We start from the raw sequence: 16,153 nt of genomic DNA on the forward strand, positions 1-16,153 counted from the left end.
CAAAGAGTCCAAAATCCTGCAGTCCACCTGCTCATCTGCCTCCCACCCAGAGAACACATAAGCCCCACACGGAGAGTCCCCCACTGACAAACTACCTTCAAAGCCTTGTGCATTACTTACTGTGCCATCCACAACACAGGGCTGGAATTCCTCCAAGACAAACTAACACTCTACCGACCCTCCAGGACACTCAATCTGGCGCAGCCGTTCTCCTAGTCATACCCCAATATAACTACACCATACTGGGTGGATCCTCCTTCTCTCTCCAAGCTCCCACCATGTGGAACTCTATGCCCCTTCACATCTGCTGCATTGACAATCACCTTGCTTTCAGAAAGGCACTAAAAACCTGGCTATTTCCTTCCTCCTCTTGAAGCTCTCCAACTCTATACTGTTATTGCCCGAACACACAAGTACAGGCCGAGACCAAATTAAACACCCACTTTCCAAACCATCGCAGAGGCTGGCAGTGTTTGCAGCAGCACATCATGAGAAACGTGCACTCTCTTTCTGCCCCATGCACCCAGGTACTGGCCCAGACCCAACTTCACACCTATGCTCCCTAACCACTGTGGATGCCGGCAGCGTTCGTAGCAGCACTCTCTTCCACCACTCCCTGGCCCCCACAGACGATCATACTTCACCCGTCCCTCTGAACCCTCCCCCGCTCCTGCCTGAACCACCAACTTTTATAACCTGTGCAATCGGGTCACAAAACAGCGCAGGTAAATCTGATGCACCTTGGATGCAGGGACAGAATGCTTGTTCAGACGGACCACTAGAGATAGGAACAGTAGCAGGATCAGTTTGAACAGGGGACAGCTCTGATTTGCTCACCCAGCTGGAGGTCCCTATCTAATTATCAAAGGACTTACCTAAGCACAAAGAGCACTAAACCCATAGATCGCACTGGGGGTTGTGAGGAAATGCACCAGTTCATCCGGGACTATTGGGTATTGAACGCACTTTAATAGCTGTGGGGGCAGGAACAGAGAGACACTAAGAAGATCCCCTTGAACGACCGGTCTATCGTCCTGAGAGACCTAAGAAAATGACACTGATTGAAAATCCATCCAAGACTAAGGTATGTATAACTCGCACCATGTCTGTGGACAAGTGCCAGAAAGTACGGCTCCCCATCCAGGCACAATAGAATCCAGTCTAGCAGCTTGCAGAGCCGTCCACTCTGAAACTCCTGACATACCTTAACACCTCTGCCACTAGTATACAGCGACAACCTACAGAAAACATTCGGTCTAGCTGGGCACACATCTCCTGCACTAGCACTTTATCCTAATCCACCAACGGCACCCACCACATGCCTGACTTTGGGCTGCTTGCTGGGCCCAGCCAACCCTCTTAAGTCCTAACCTGGCAAAATGCACATGCATCTTAAACTTAACTCTTAGAATCTCCAACACATGGACTTCGGTTCCCGAGGGCATTCCAACCACAAAGCACATTGAGGCCATGCAAATGGAGAAATGTGGCTGCATAACTGATCATTACAATTTCAATTACTCATGCAGAGCAGAACTATTCACAGGGAATGTGGCTCTATTGTTAAACAGTGCATAGCTGGCAACAACCTGTTTGTTACGGCTATCACCAATTAAAGCTCTCACTGAATCACCCTCACCACAGAATCAGGCCACATTCTCCCAGAACCCAAACTGTCACCAGACTCAGTACAGTAGTGGCAAACTTGCTCGGTGGTTTTTGCTGGCCCACCGTTGCATAAATGTCTGGACATCACCAGCGTTATCATGCGGCCCTGAGGTCCCCCTTGCTACTCCGGAGTCTCTCTTGCTTCCTCTAGCGAAAAATAAATAAAATAAAACTATTTTTTTTAAAAAAATGTATTGAATGTCCTGGGCTGTGGCCAGTGCCATGTGGCTCTTTGTTTCTGGAGTGGCTGGATTTCTCATTTAGGCCTCTTAAAAAAAAAACAGGGGTTCCACAAGTGTAACACTTTTAGCAGTGACCCTAAATAAGAAAGAATAGGAATAACAAATAATTAGTCTTTCTGGAATTCTACACAACAATTGCTAGATTTCAGGCATGGTATAAGGGGTGAGTAGCTTATTTAGTCTGTTCTTTAACACCTCAAATTCACAATGCAGACAAAAACTTCCAAAAAGCATTTAGAGTAAAATAAGCCTCCATTTCGGACTATGTATTTTGCTTTTCACAAGTTGCAATTATAGCATGTTTTTTTTTCTGCCGTTGTCTCTGTTACGATCATCACAAGACTTTCCATCTCGGTGTCCTCGGTCACTTGACAAAATTCTTGTGCCTAAAAGCTTGTGTGCAGTATAGAAATGTTTGACCATAGCACATCAAGTGGTACTTAATTTCATTGTGCTACAATTAATGCTTTGTTGTAATGTGTCTATCTTTCCTATCTACCTGGCATGATGTCCAGGATGTTTGTTTGCATGTACGAGGTAACCAGTGCCCAGAGTATGTGATGATGTGTGAGTGCGCTGTTTTTCCTGCGCTACTCTAAATTCTTTAATACACAGTTATGAACCCTCCCAATGGTATGTATTTTGACAACCTCTGAAGCCTGAAAAGTAGATCCACACGGGGTTGACATGTGGCCAACTTTGCACCAAACCTGTAGATGAACTGGCCTGCAGTTAAATCTCAGTTACCGGTGTAATGGTATCCACTACAGACTGTAATTTGCTTTGTGACTTTGAGAACATTCAGACATGTAATTGCTCATTTTACTATATGCAGAACGATAGCTATAGCCAGTAAGAAAGCTCAGTGGGTTGAGTGCTCGCAACTGTGGTGTGTGTGTGTGTGATCTGCAGGTTACACGTTTGAATCCTGGCAAGGCCAACTCAGCCTTTTCTCTTTCTGAGGTTAATAAATGAGCACCAATACAGGTTTGGTGATATTGTATGTATATTTGTCTATATAAAGCGCTTAAGTGTAAATGCTATATAATAACACATCATTATCATTTGGCCTTGGATGTCTGCTAGTATTCACAGTAATTTGGTTATATGGGCCTATACACAATGATATTAACAATACATATGGTGATCCATTCATGTATGAAACGTATATCACATTACAATGATATTGTAACCCTATTTTTCTGAGTGTACTGGAACAATGCTATGTGATGCCACTTCTTGTTTTGTCAAGGGATGAAAGGTTGTGTTTGATCGCTTCCTGTGAAGTCACTTTGGGGTGAGGTCAAAAGATATCAAGTCCTGTGATGTCATCAGAGGTCAAGGGTTGTGTGATGTCACTTCCACTACCGCTGGCATTTTGATGAATTACGTCCCTGGTTATGATCCACCCCTTCACTCCCCTTTCCTCTCTTCTATCTCTCTCTCTCTCTCTGCTTGTGGTGTTCCCCAGGGGTCTATCCTTTTTCCCTGGCTATGCAATAACTACCTGGCACTCCTGTCCCATTGCATCGCTACATTCTGTTCTAACTTTCAGTGTTATGTGAATGACACTCCTTCAGGCTCCCCAGTCACCTCTGCTCCTTCTCTCATACCAGACTGCCTGGTCGCAATTCAGGAATGGTGGGCTGCCAATGATATCTGCCTTAATACCAGTAAGACGGAGATCCTCCCCGTCAGGACACCTGCTCTCTCCTTTCCCCTCTGTCTCTCTCTCTGGGTGCCCACCCTGGGCCCTCTTCCTGCTACTTCCTGTGAGGTGAAGAACCTTGGTGTCATCTTTGACTCCACCCTCTCCTTCTCACCAACGTCTCTAAGAAGTCACACCTTCACCTGCATCCCCTCAGAGATATTCTGCCTTTGCTCACTTTCCCCCAGAAGCTCACTGTCTCCAGAGCTCTGGTCCTCTCCAGGCTGGAGTATTGCAACAGCCTCTTTCTAAATCTGCCTATCTCTACTCTTCAACCTTTCCAACTCATCCAGAACAGGACTGCAAGAGTTGTCCTTGGCCTCAAGCCCAGGGATCATATCTCTCCAGCTCTGAAATCTCTGCACTGGTTCCCAGTGGCTGTGAGGATCAAATTGCACCCTTTGCATCGTCCACAAGACTTTCTGGGGCTTGGAACCACACTACCTCCAACCTTCTCTTCCTAAACCTCTTCCTTCTCGAGCTCTCCGCTCATCCACCTCAAATTCTCTGAGGGTCAGATGCTTCTCCAAGCAGAGAATTGGAGACAGATCTCTTTCCTCGGCTGGGGAACAGCCTCCCTGCAGTCCCTTCTCTTTGCACTTATGAGTCACCCTCTGGCAGCCCTTATTGAGCCACCTGCACTTCTCTTCACCCCACACACCCTTTGGCACTTATCCCCACCCCTCTTCCGCACACTTGAGTGATCTGAATAACACATGGCCTAGTAAGATCGTTGTTTGTCCTCATTCTGTTTCCCACTCCTCGTCTAGTTGAGCCTAGAAACGCTTGAGTACAGGCACGTTATGACTTATATCATATATACAAACACTTGAAAATTAGGTGTGACGTAAAAGAAGTGTGTAAAAGCCTTACACAAGGCGTGTATGCATTTTTCTTAGATTATGCTTCATTCAAAATGAGCCCCAAATAGGGTAGCCAGCCTCGCCTACAGCACAATACAAAAATATATTTCATACTCTCATGTCTTAATGGGAATGGTGGATTGAAATCTACTAGTGGGACCGACAAAAAACAGCATGAGGGGGTCAGGAAATGGTTCCTTTGTACCCAAGAATGGGGAGAGGGAAACATGTGTTAAAAGACATTTAGAAATAGAAATAGGACTTCAGGCAATACGACTTGCCTTCCTTGCTCTATAATTAAAGAGTGGTGTTAGATGTGGAAAGCTGAGACTCCACATTATGTAAGAACTGACAAGGAAGGTGGATGAGGCGGTCATGGTTTGCCTGATGTATACGGTGCTTCCATAGACAGAAAGGTTAGCGTCTAAACAAATGTGTGCAGAACAGGGCGCCAGCTTTTACATGAGGACATCTTTTTTCAGTCTAGTTCAAGTAGGGGATGGAGGAGTTGGTGTATGTATAGAAGAGAGACTTGAAGGAACAGAAATTGAATAATCCAAAAAATAGAACAGACTTGTTTTCTTTTGTTTAGCAACAATTTATTTTTTCATTAAAATATTATGGTTCTATATGAACTCTTTTACACTACCAAGCAAATAAGGCACATGTGGGAATGCCAACGTATGGAAAAACCCAAAACGTGAATGTAAAGCATTTCAAGAGTCCAGCTAGCCACTCACCTTGATGATCGGCTTGACCAGTGGGACCCTCAAATCGGCCCACACTTTCAGCTGTACATACAATTCTCATCAACATATGTATACGTTAAAGAAACCATGAAATAAAATATACACGATTAAGAGCTGGTGCCCACCATACCTGGTGACAACAGCGATTATAAATCACACCAACACACATGTAAACTGGGGTAATGCTTAATGCAGAGTTATTTTTCTGTGGCTATACACTGTAGTGACTGCGCCGAGGCAGATTACAGAATAACAGATCTTCGTAATGACTACATTCGGACCCGTTCCTGTATTAGTCCGGTTACTATTGCTGCGAGGCGGCCAGGAACAGCCATTAAAAAACAGAAAACAACTACAGTCAAAAGTAGCTATTCAAACACACAAAACCACACACACTAGTCACACCATGCATTCCACATAGACAAGCTTATAAACCTTTACTTGTCTATTGTCACTTTTCCCAATCACCCATGCAGCCATGGTCCACCGTCAAAGGCTTTGCGCTATGGCAGGGTTCTGCACCCTCTGGCTCCCCAGATGTTTTGGACTATGAATCCCATGATCCCTCATCATGGAATTTGCTGTCAAGGGCTGATGTTAGTTGTAGTCCATAAACAACTCAAGAGCCCAAGATTGCAGCCCCTGGCTCGTGGGTATGTGGGTTGCACCGTGATTCGGTCACATTTTCTGATTCTTTCCCTGCTTCATGCAAACCATCCCACGTCGGGTCGCAGAACGATGTCCCACACAGAGAACGTGGAATGGGAGAAGACGAGAAATGGGATGGTGGAGGGAACAGAGAAAGCGGAGTACAACATTTGGCAGATGGGTGATTGGCTCGAAGACCAGGTCACTTTGAAGGCACTTTTCCTTTGTGAGGCCACATTCTGTTGGGAGGTAAAGAAGCTCATTCCCTCACAAGAACAATGATGTGATAAATCCTCTAGAGTGGTTGGTTGCCATTTTGTGCTTAGATGGATTTAAGTTCTTGCTTCTGTGGGAACCTGTGTTTCCGCCTCGGCCTGCACACAAAAGAGCAGAATAGATCTCCCTGGAACCGTGCTGGGAGAACTAGGGCCAGTGCCTATAACCACCGCCGCCTGGAGACATGTAAAGTCATAGCACAGACAGTGATAATGAATGAACTTAGTTCCCTAACCTGCTTAGTGCAGCTTTTCCTAATGAAACACTATTTCCCATAATGCATTGCAGCAGCATATATTAAAATATAAGTCTAAGCACTCGGTTAATACATTGGTTACTTAATACTGACAAAAACTTCCTCCAAGAGAAAATGCATAAAAAATACATATGGCTTTAAAGACGTGAGTTTTTTTTTCTCCAAATCAGACATATGAACCCACCTTCATATAACAATCTGCACGGAGAACAATATTTCCTTTGCACTGTAGTTCTAATGCATACTTTATACAGATAAAAGCATTGTAAAAAAATCCTTTTTTATAAATATTTTCCTTAGGATAAGCCCTTTACTTTGTAATACTTGAGAAAACTCTTAGCTCTGATTGGGACCGGCCTTTTTGAAGGCTGCCCGCATTCTTAAAAAAAACAAAATAACGAAAACACCATTTCTTGAAAAGCAAAACAATACTCCTGTTTTTGTTTTCCTTTTAAAAAAAAACGGCCTCGAATATATACAGAATAAAAACCACATGATTGCAAAGAGTTTTCGGATCAGAATACCATAATTCAGCACGATAAGAAATATTTGTAACCGTTCAAATGAAAGGACTTTTAACATCTAGAAAGGTTTTCCAAAATACACACATACATTATTATTTTTTTTTAAACTGAAAAAGTTACTCTATGTCAAGTATAACTGAAGATAAATACACATCTGCGAGCAAAAATGTAGAATATTTCATACATGGGTAAACATTAATATGAATGTAAATACATCCAGTAACAAACGTCATGCGATTGTCCCTTTAAACACTGTCTGAAACACAGACAAACATACACGCAAACACACACACTCCAAGACACACACCCCACACATTCTTTCTTCACGGTCTGAAAGCCATTTGGAACAGTATGTAAAAAAGGGCTCTTGCCCAAAAAGATGTGGCCGACTTGCAGCTTCCATTTTGGTTCTGTGGTTGGCAGTCTGTGGCACTACTTATGGAATATAAGCCCACCTCCCCCGTTGATCACTGACTGCTGCTTCAAGGGGTCATTGGGTCTCCCCAAGAGCATTGTGTGATTGGCCTCTGTAATCCGGCCTGCAAAGCATCGCCACTGCAGAGCAGCAGCTTCTAAGTAGGCGCCATTTTGTCAGGAGGACACCGGCGTCCATTGCATACTCTGCTGTGCTCTGTATTTCCTGCCTCTTGATAAGGCGTTCAGAGAGCTTCGTGGGCACCTTGGCCTTTGATTGCAGACGTAAAAACAGCACTACTGCATTATTTTTGGGGCACAGAATGTTGACTTATTCTGGCTTCCCCAAAGCCTGTTCATAGCTCTAGGATGGAATAACAACGCTTGAAAATGAGGAAGTCTTTGCATGGACTGTCTGTCGGTTAGCACCACCAACTTGTACGGAGACTACATTATCAGGGTATCACGTAATATTATCCCCACCAAAAATATCGCCGTATATATGGTCGTCAGGAACGGCCATAGGTGATAGGTTTATTGGGGATAATATTTGGAGTTTTTGGGAGTGGGGGTTGCGGGGGTGTCCCCTGCTCCCTTTAAAATAATACAGGGGTTGCGGGGGTCCCCCCCCGCAGGTTCCATGCCTTAATATTGGTGCAAAAATATGGCGATATTTTTGTGTGGCAATATTTTTGCGGGGATATTAACCCATGGAACCATTATCAGCACAGCGATGTACACAGTTGACCTTGTTTAGATGTTCATAACACCGTCAAGGTGAAGGGGTGGAGGAGGGGCGCATTTTAGGCAGATGGCAAGTAAGTATCCTGTTAAAAACTCCTTCCTTTTAAATGCAGCTCACGTGGACGACCTCACAAACAGATTTTAATTTTGCTAAGGAACACTGCACACACATGCATAGAGCTGGCCAGAGTGGCCCAAAGGTACGTTTTACATTGGGGCCTCCGGTCTTTTTAACGACCCTAGACACTATTGTTACAGAGGTTTGGATTTCAAGATGCCCCTTCAGCCTCTCCTAGAAAGATACACGCCTACTATACTACCTTTTTCATGAGCAAAACGGTTGCATTGACTTTCCCATGACTTTATTGGCGCCCACCTTGTGTGTTTGTTCTGATCAAATACACCTTTAAGCATCCATCTAACTCTGGATGAAGACCAGGTACTTCGTTGCTAGGATGATGGCGACACGCAGTGCCCAAACATACGTCAGGCCAATCAAGGTCTTCTTGACCAAATGAAAAGAGTGAAAATACTAGTTCTTCGTTACGGGTAGAGATTCGAATAACATTTCGTGAGTTCTCACAATCGAGGACTTATCCCGGATATTGCACAACAGCATCCTGTGGGGCGTATGAGCAGACACCAGGTTGGCGAGTCTTGAATCATCACACGGGCTTCAGTCCTCAATACTGTTATCAGAACAGCCAAGCTCATCCGAGCCAAGGTACCATCGCCATAAAAACTCTATAAGAGCATGGCAGCCCCTAGTTGAGCGTCATCGTTGTAAACAGGGCTCGTTCACATGTAAGTATCTTGGTTCCCTGTGTGGGTGCAGGGAAATGTACCGCCCTAGGAAAAGGGGCGTTTTGGCATTGCCACCCCCAGCAAGAGGCTAGATCTGCTAACTGTAGCCCCAAGCTGGCACTCCCTGGTCATTGCACCTTCTGTTGGAACCACCCGTGTCTGTACTACTAACTTGATTTGATATATTTAACACCCAAAAAGAAATGCAGGTGAGTTGTGAGCTCTGTGTGGTCTGATACTCACAAGATAAATCTGTTACTTAGGTATTGCCAATCGTTTTGCTATTGCTTCATTGAACAGTAGGTTCCTCTCTCCACGGACCAAGTGAACACAACATCCATAAACTCTGCCTTGCTGCTTTGGTCATGCAGTAAGACTTCTATGTGGCATACATCTGAGCTAAAGCCGGCCCATGGATTCATGCAGCTCCAGGTAAAGTGCTATTTTGACACTGTCTATCCACTCCCATAGAATGGAGCCAGATGTAATGCTTTTAGGGACAAAATGGCATTCCTGGCGGCCATTTGCCTGTGTTGCTTTAGGCAGATGCCTAGAAATGAGTTGTTGTAGAAGTGGCCCCAGACCAAGCCCACTTCCTGCTGCCCCACAAACCGATGACAGGTGAAAATTCAAAACATCGGATTTATGCTTTGTAGGTTAGCCATCCCGGTAAGGCAGCAACACAATATTTTAAATGGTGCCCATCATCCCTTTGTGGGGCGGCATGCAAGACGCCCCACAATGCCCCACAGTTCAATGCAGCACAAGCAGGAGCAGACATTCCAGTGTGCACTCTGAAGGCGGTGGCCCGATGCCTCAACTGAAATGCTGCTTAGCTGAAATACAGCTGCACCTCTCACCTTCTCCTCCACTAATCCACGCCCACATACCTTGCTTCATCAAGGTGGCAGCCAAAGCATGACCATGTAACACCTACAAGTCGCAGAATCATATTCATCTTCCACCACCCAAGAATCTTGTTTGGTGGCCTTTCGTCTGCTTCTTTTCTACTAGACCTAGGTTGTCCAAATCCAGGCCTCGAGATTCAGAATCCTGATGGGTTTCAGGGTATGCCCCATTAATGTTCATGAGGAAAAATGTGCATACATTTAGAATCTTTGTATGCAAACGTATCTCATGAATATTAACGAGGGGTATCCTGAAAACCCGTCATGGATCCGACCCTCGAGGCCTGGAGTTGGACATCCCTGTAAGTAGACCCACATGCGCAGCGGTAAACGATTGAACACGCCATCAAGAAACCAACAGCGAAGGGTCCAAAGACTTATCCATCTTCTGCCACTCTACCTAGTCCTCTCTGTGTCCCATCTAAAAATCTAAAATGGTCATGAACTGGGTTATCGAGTTAGCTGCCCGCGATTTCCTAAAGAAATCATGTATTGATCCATTGAAGATGACCGATGAGTAAGGATTTGTACATTCATTGACGAAGACCCTTACAAATGGCTGCTCACATCCCAAAACTTTTTAATGTTGGTGCAGAAAGTAATATAATGCATCAGGGACATCACACTGCATTTTTAATGACGTTCTAAAAAATGCCACGAAAAATGCAGTCAAATAGTCCTTCTCCAAATGCAGTGAAATAACCACAGGGAGTTGGGTGCGTACCAAAATAAGACCCCAAAAATTATAACGCTGAGGATCTAACCTACGCTAGACTTCAACACAGACACTGTATTGTTTTCCAAACAACCTGTGTCTAACCATAATAGCTTGCAATATCTGTGGGGGTTTGAACCATTAATCGGTGCACTAAGGCTGTTAATCAATAGTCTGTGGTCAGCAGCAATATGGGGCTTAAAGGAATTCCCCCTAACCTCTAATCACAATCCGCCCAGACATACAACCATGATAGCATAACCATGGCCATGGCACGGGGCGGGAGCGTGAAGACGCATACCGCCTGCATTTGAACCAGTCCACGCTCCCTATCTATTGATTTTACCGCTATAGTATGAAACTTTTTCAGTATCAATGCAGCATTCCCCAACTAGAACATTATTTGAATATGAATGAAACAATACCTAGGCTCATTAAAAGAATCGAACTTAATGAAGACGCTCTTCCTCTTGTTTTATATATTCAGACTCATCAAGGGCAGCAGCAGTTGTGCCACATTGTCAGCTTAGAAGAGCGGAACTCAATGTAAATGTTGCCATTTTTACTAGGATTTGCCCCTGCAGCTCTGGCCGAGGGCACTGATCGCCTACATGTAATCAGCGAACCAATCACCTGGTCATGAAACAGGTAGTGGAGGGTGCGGGGGTCAAGCTACGAGGCAGGACTCAATCTACCATTCTGCATCGAAACTCCCATGTGGTTTGTATCGTACCCAATAGTGACGTCTCCAAGAACCACACAAGTCCTCTCCTGCCCGTGTTATGTTATGTTAAGATTTCTTATATAGCGCACGGTCGTCCAGAAGCATCATGGCGCTGGAGAGGAAGAGGACAGAGACCCTGAAAAACTGAGACATCAACTATCAGTCCCTAAAAATAAAAGAGATACGTTTTAAGAGCCTTCCTAAAGGCCAGATGGTTGGCTGTTTTTTTCGATGTCACGGGCAGATTGTTCCATAGCTGCGTCGCTGCAATAGAAAAGGCACGTCCCCCGATACGGGAGCGGCGGTAAGGTAGCACAAAAAGCAGGCCAGCCGACTCAGACCTCAGGGAGCGCTTTGGAAGATAGCGTGAGAATTTAACACGAAGGTACTCCGCCCCTGGTCGTGAAGAGCACGATGCACAATGCAGAGCGCCTTGAATTCGATATGTTGGGCAACCAGCAGACAGTGCAAAAGGCGTAAAACCGGAGAAGTATTGTCATTTCCTTTAGGTTAATTTCCTTTTATTGCAATGTCACAAAGAGCACAGCATTACATAGGCCAGCTAAGATGATGTTGTACCGCGCAGAGGCATCTCTAGGGGAAGCCTGGGGTGGGGACTAGTCTTTTGGTTGTAGCCGGGGATAGAAGCTCATGGGTTACAACCAAAAGACTACCTAGCCCCGAGTCCCGAATCTTTCTAGACTTAGCAACACCACTGTGTTCACCAAACCAAAAAATGAGATCACCAGTTTAAATAAATTTCATGATTTTCCGGATCTCAAATGGAACCTGTTAGACAGAAAGAGAGCACATCCTTGGAACATCGGATATCTTGGCCACCATGATGTCTGCCATTGACTTCTCTCACACTTTCTGAAAAAACATCTGGAGAGAAGAAAATGGTGGCACACCCAGTGTACGGCGGGAGCCTTTGAGAGGAGGCAGCCATGGAATGGGAGAGTTCCAATGGTAATACAAGTGTGCACCCAGGAAGCGGGCATGGGCTATTGATAAACTGCAGAATCATTCACTTGCTTAAGCCCTGGGGGTAGGGGGCCGGGGCAATGGCATATGTGAATTAACCCCCAAATCCATTTTGGAAATCACCTGACCAGTCACAGAAACGTTGGCTAGCTGTGAAAGTATCCCATACTAAAATAAGGCCTGTGGTAGGGGTGACCATGCCCTTAAACCAGAACCCTGGAGAAGACTTGAACTCAGCCATCCTTTATAGAAAATCCCCATTTACAGGTCGTAAACAGAACACACAACACACAACACACACCCACACTTGGACACACACACACACACACACACACACACACACAGATCAGACACAAACACAAAACATTCCAGAAAGTGGCTTTCTGCAAAAAAGAGCTTATAAATAAATGTGTCTAGTCTCAAAATTAGGGATTGCAGGGAGAAGGAACAATTCAAATCCCACCATGTCCCCCAGTATTCACAGTAACAATTTAGTGGCCTAATAAACGATAAGAGTCCGAAAAATATACACACGGGCCTTTTGACGAAAAACTCATAATAAAATCACTAAACTTCACGTAGCTAGAGTGTAGGAACCGTGTAAACAAGACCACCGACAGCGCGCAGCGGGCGCGGCAGCAGCACCGTCAGTAACACTGTAATGGTAACACAGTCTCTCGCTAGAGTGAGAGACAGAGACCCTCATACTTCTTAAATAATATATCTTGCAGTTATACACATACATAGGCAGTGTGTTACACTCTAGTGATAAGGCATATTATTAGGTTGCAGGTGGGTAACGTTGGCAGGGTTCAGATCCCGGCACCGGCTGCTGCAGGTTGTCCGCTGCTGCGTGTCCTGGATGATTCTAGAATCTCCTGTGGAAGGCAGGCCGGAGAGGGCAGCTTCCCTTACTGAACCCGGCGGCAGTAGTAACCCAGAACTTTGCACTTCTCACACAGATGCTGGGGATGCTCCTTGCTCTGGTCTGAAACATCCAGGCCGTCCGGTTTTTCCAGGGGTCTCTGTGGAAGGAACGCAAGAATAGGAATCAGCAGAGGCCACCAATGAACTACCCATGCGACGCATTATGCCATGCAAACGATTTGTGATGCAAATAACTGGGACGACCACAGCTCCTCCACACTGGCTAGATGGTCCGCATCTCCGAACACAGTCACTGTGTCCCTCACAGCTTTATTCTCACTCACCAAACAACCACGTGGTGTTATAGGCAGAACTTCACTGGCCAACGCCAATTATTTGTCTGTCACTTTTTGCGTTAAAGGCAAACGATATTAGACTTCTTAATTAAAACCTGACTCCCCCACCCCCAATACAGATAATCCACATTTTGTTAGGGCTCTGCACAAGCAACTGCACTTCGGGCTCGAGGCACAGGGTTCGTATTAATGCCAGTGGTCGCACCTACAGGCAGGTCACTGAAGGCGCAGGCCTCCAGCGAACCAGACAACATACATGATCAAATGAGCACTTAGAAGAGTGCACTCGTCCTCTTTCTTTGTTTTGAGAATTGACAAAGACGTACAATGACAATATCCATTTGAAAATAATGAAAAGTGATTCACTTTTGAGGGACTGAGCAGGAGGTGTCGTAAACAACAAAGAAAATCTGGGATGGTAACGCCAGAACCCATGCAAATACGTATAATTAGTTGCTGGGAATGCCACTGCCGTCCACTCCTGTAAATGTGCCCGGAAGCTTCAACTTCTGAGCGTACAAGCCCCCCCACCCCTCCACTTCTCACCCCTCCTTACGTCTGTACGTTTTCTTTTCCACTCTGCCCCTTTCCCATTCTCGTTGCCCCACCTTTCCTTTTTCACCCGACAGACCACGGCCTGGATGCCTGCCTCTCTGGGTGGGGTCACTCACAATTTGCCACTGACAGGCAACGTGCAGCTCCTTAGCACCACCAAGCGGCAGATGTGCAAAGTATCAAAGACAAAGAACAGAATGCACAGTAACTCTGCACCCTCCCCTTGAGCAGCAGCACTGCACAGAGGCCACTCCTCCTGTACATATCCAGTCCCCCTAGCCTATGGTCTGTCTTGTGGCTTGCAGTGTCCCTCGATTATGCATCATTTATTTAAAAAAAAAGATCAGATGCATTATCCATAAAACATTTTAAAAGCATAAAATAGTGTAACTAAAAACACTGGTTATGCATAAAACATAAAAGAAAATTGCAAAAAATCATTAATATACCTCACTTCGCTGTAAAAGAATGTAGTACAACACAATGTTAACAAAAACATTGCTCACTACTGAAACTCATCCTTATGTAGGGTGACCAGGTGTCCCAGTTTTGCCGGGACCTTCCAGGTATTTCGCCCTTGGTCCCTAGAATGATTAGGGTTTTAAAACCCCGTCCCGGGATTGGATGGACGGATGGCTACGGTCTCTGTTTTTGCCAGGAACCGTTTACAAAGTGCCAAAGTTGGCCCAGGCGCTGCTTTTCCTGTTTGTGGGAATGCTTTTCATGCCCCCATTTTCTCCCCTTTCTCATCGCTCCCAACCTTTTGTGTCACCAAGGCGGGTGAAAACACCAGATTTTCTTTTTGGTGCGTGAGAGCCCATAGAGGTGAATGGGCGTATGAGGGACTTTGCGGGTGATTTAGCTGCTTGCAAGGCGGGTGACACCCACCAAAAGCGGGTGAGTTGAGAGCTATGCCTTCTCCTCCGTAGCCGCTCTCCTCCAATGAGAAGAGTGTGCCTGTGAACACACCCCGTAACAGGACAGCAACATGGAAGTAGGACTACAGTTTTATAAGAGTCCTGTTTGTTTTTTACTGTAGTCTTACTTCTATGTATATTGCCTGGTCACCCTATCCATATGTTTTAATTCTATTAGACATGTTATGTGAATTAAGCCGGATCATGTTTACTATGGCCTAAGAGCACATCAAGTTTTACACAACATCAACCTGTCAGCTGCTCATCAGGACGGAGCCTCCAACAACAGATAGGATGTTTGAGCAAGGTGTTGTGGAAACTAGCAGAGGTATCAAAGAAAGACTAGTGTACTATGTTAATGTTAAAGGATATGTGTACCGAGCACTATCACCACCGGAGTGGTCCCCTGGCGCTCTGGCGGATCTGAAAAGGAAAGGGATTGAGGGGTTAGTTAGTGGGAACGAGCGGGATAAATGCAAGATAACAGTAATGTGCTGTTGGCAGCTTTAGTTCGGTTAACACCGTTCGCTGAGCTTGGGGGTTCTTTCCGGTCGGTAGCCATTGTGTGCTGTTGTGCGAAGCTATGTGTGGTTTGTTTTATTGTTGCGGTGTAGTGAAGTTTGTGCGGTTCGTTGTGCTCTTGAAGTCACAATGTTACAGGCTCAGGAACAGCATGGATGCACCAAAGCACAGCCATGCCTGGCAAACTAAATAGGTTTGTGTACAGGGATGATTCTGGATTTTGATCAAAGTGAGAGTATTGGATGTGGTCTACTTAACCTTTTATAACACGCTTAAAGGGGTCCACGATTCGAACGTGTGCTGCTCTGTCTTGCCTTGCTTTCAAGACAAACACATTGCCCCAGGGCTATCCTCTCAGCCCTTAGATTTCATCATGGTCGTCGTTGACGTTCCTGCTCACAGAAAACTTACTTTGAGAGCAGTGGAATTGTTAAAGCACTGGCTACGCAGCCAGAGACAAGCTGTGCTGAAAAAAACAGTCCTTTCTGGCGAGATGGAGTTGAACTGTGGTGTGCCACATTGCACAGTGGAAAGGGCCACTCATATCAATGGCGGCATTCCAGAGAGTCACAAGCGACAGTACCATGTAGTTCCTGTTTGCAGAGGACACGAAATGGAGTAATGGAGAGAATTGTATGCGAGCCCGAAAACCTGCACTTGGCTTCACTGAACCCCACGTGTCAAAACATACCTTGGTGGCACTGCAAAA

General features: G+C 45.4%; 1 protein-coding gene across 1 annotated transcript in view; it reads right to left on the minus strand.

The window, feature by feature from the left end:
- Window positions 1–5,055: 5,055 nt before the first annotated feature.
- The window catches only part of ZCCHC24 (zinc finger CCHC-type containing 24), a 328,915-nt gene continuing 317,817 nt past the window's right edge, over window positions 5,056–16,153 (minus strand). Inside the window, exon 4 of the mRNA XM_069611026.1 lies at window positions 5,056–13,252. Coding sequence (XP_069467127.1) covers window positions 13,139–13,252 — 114 coding nt within the window. The 3' untranslated portion in view covers window positions 5,056–13,138. The remainder of the gene's footprint in view (window positions 13,253–16,153) is intronic.

The sequence above is a fragment of the Ambystoma mexicanum genome, chromosome 8 (assembly GCF_040938575.1).
Source record: "Ambystoma mexicanum isolate Mex_15411 chromosome 8, UKY_AmexF1_1, whole genome shotgun sequence".
NCBI classification, from domain to species: domain Eukaryota; kingdom Metazoa; phylum Chordata; class Amphibia; order Caudata; family Ambystomatidae; genus Ambystoma; species Ambystoma mexicanum.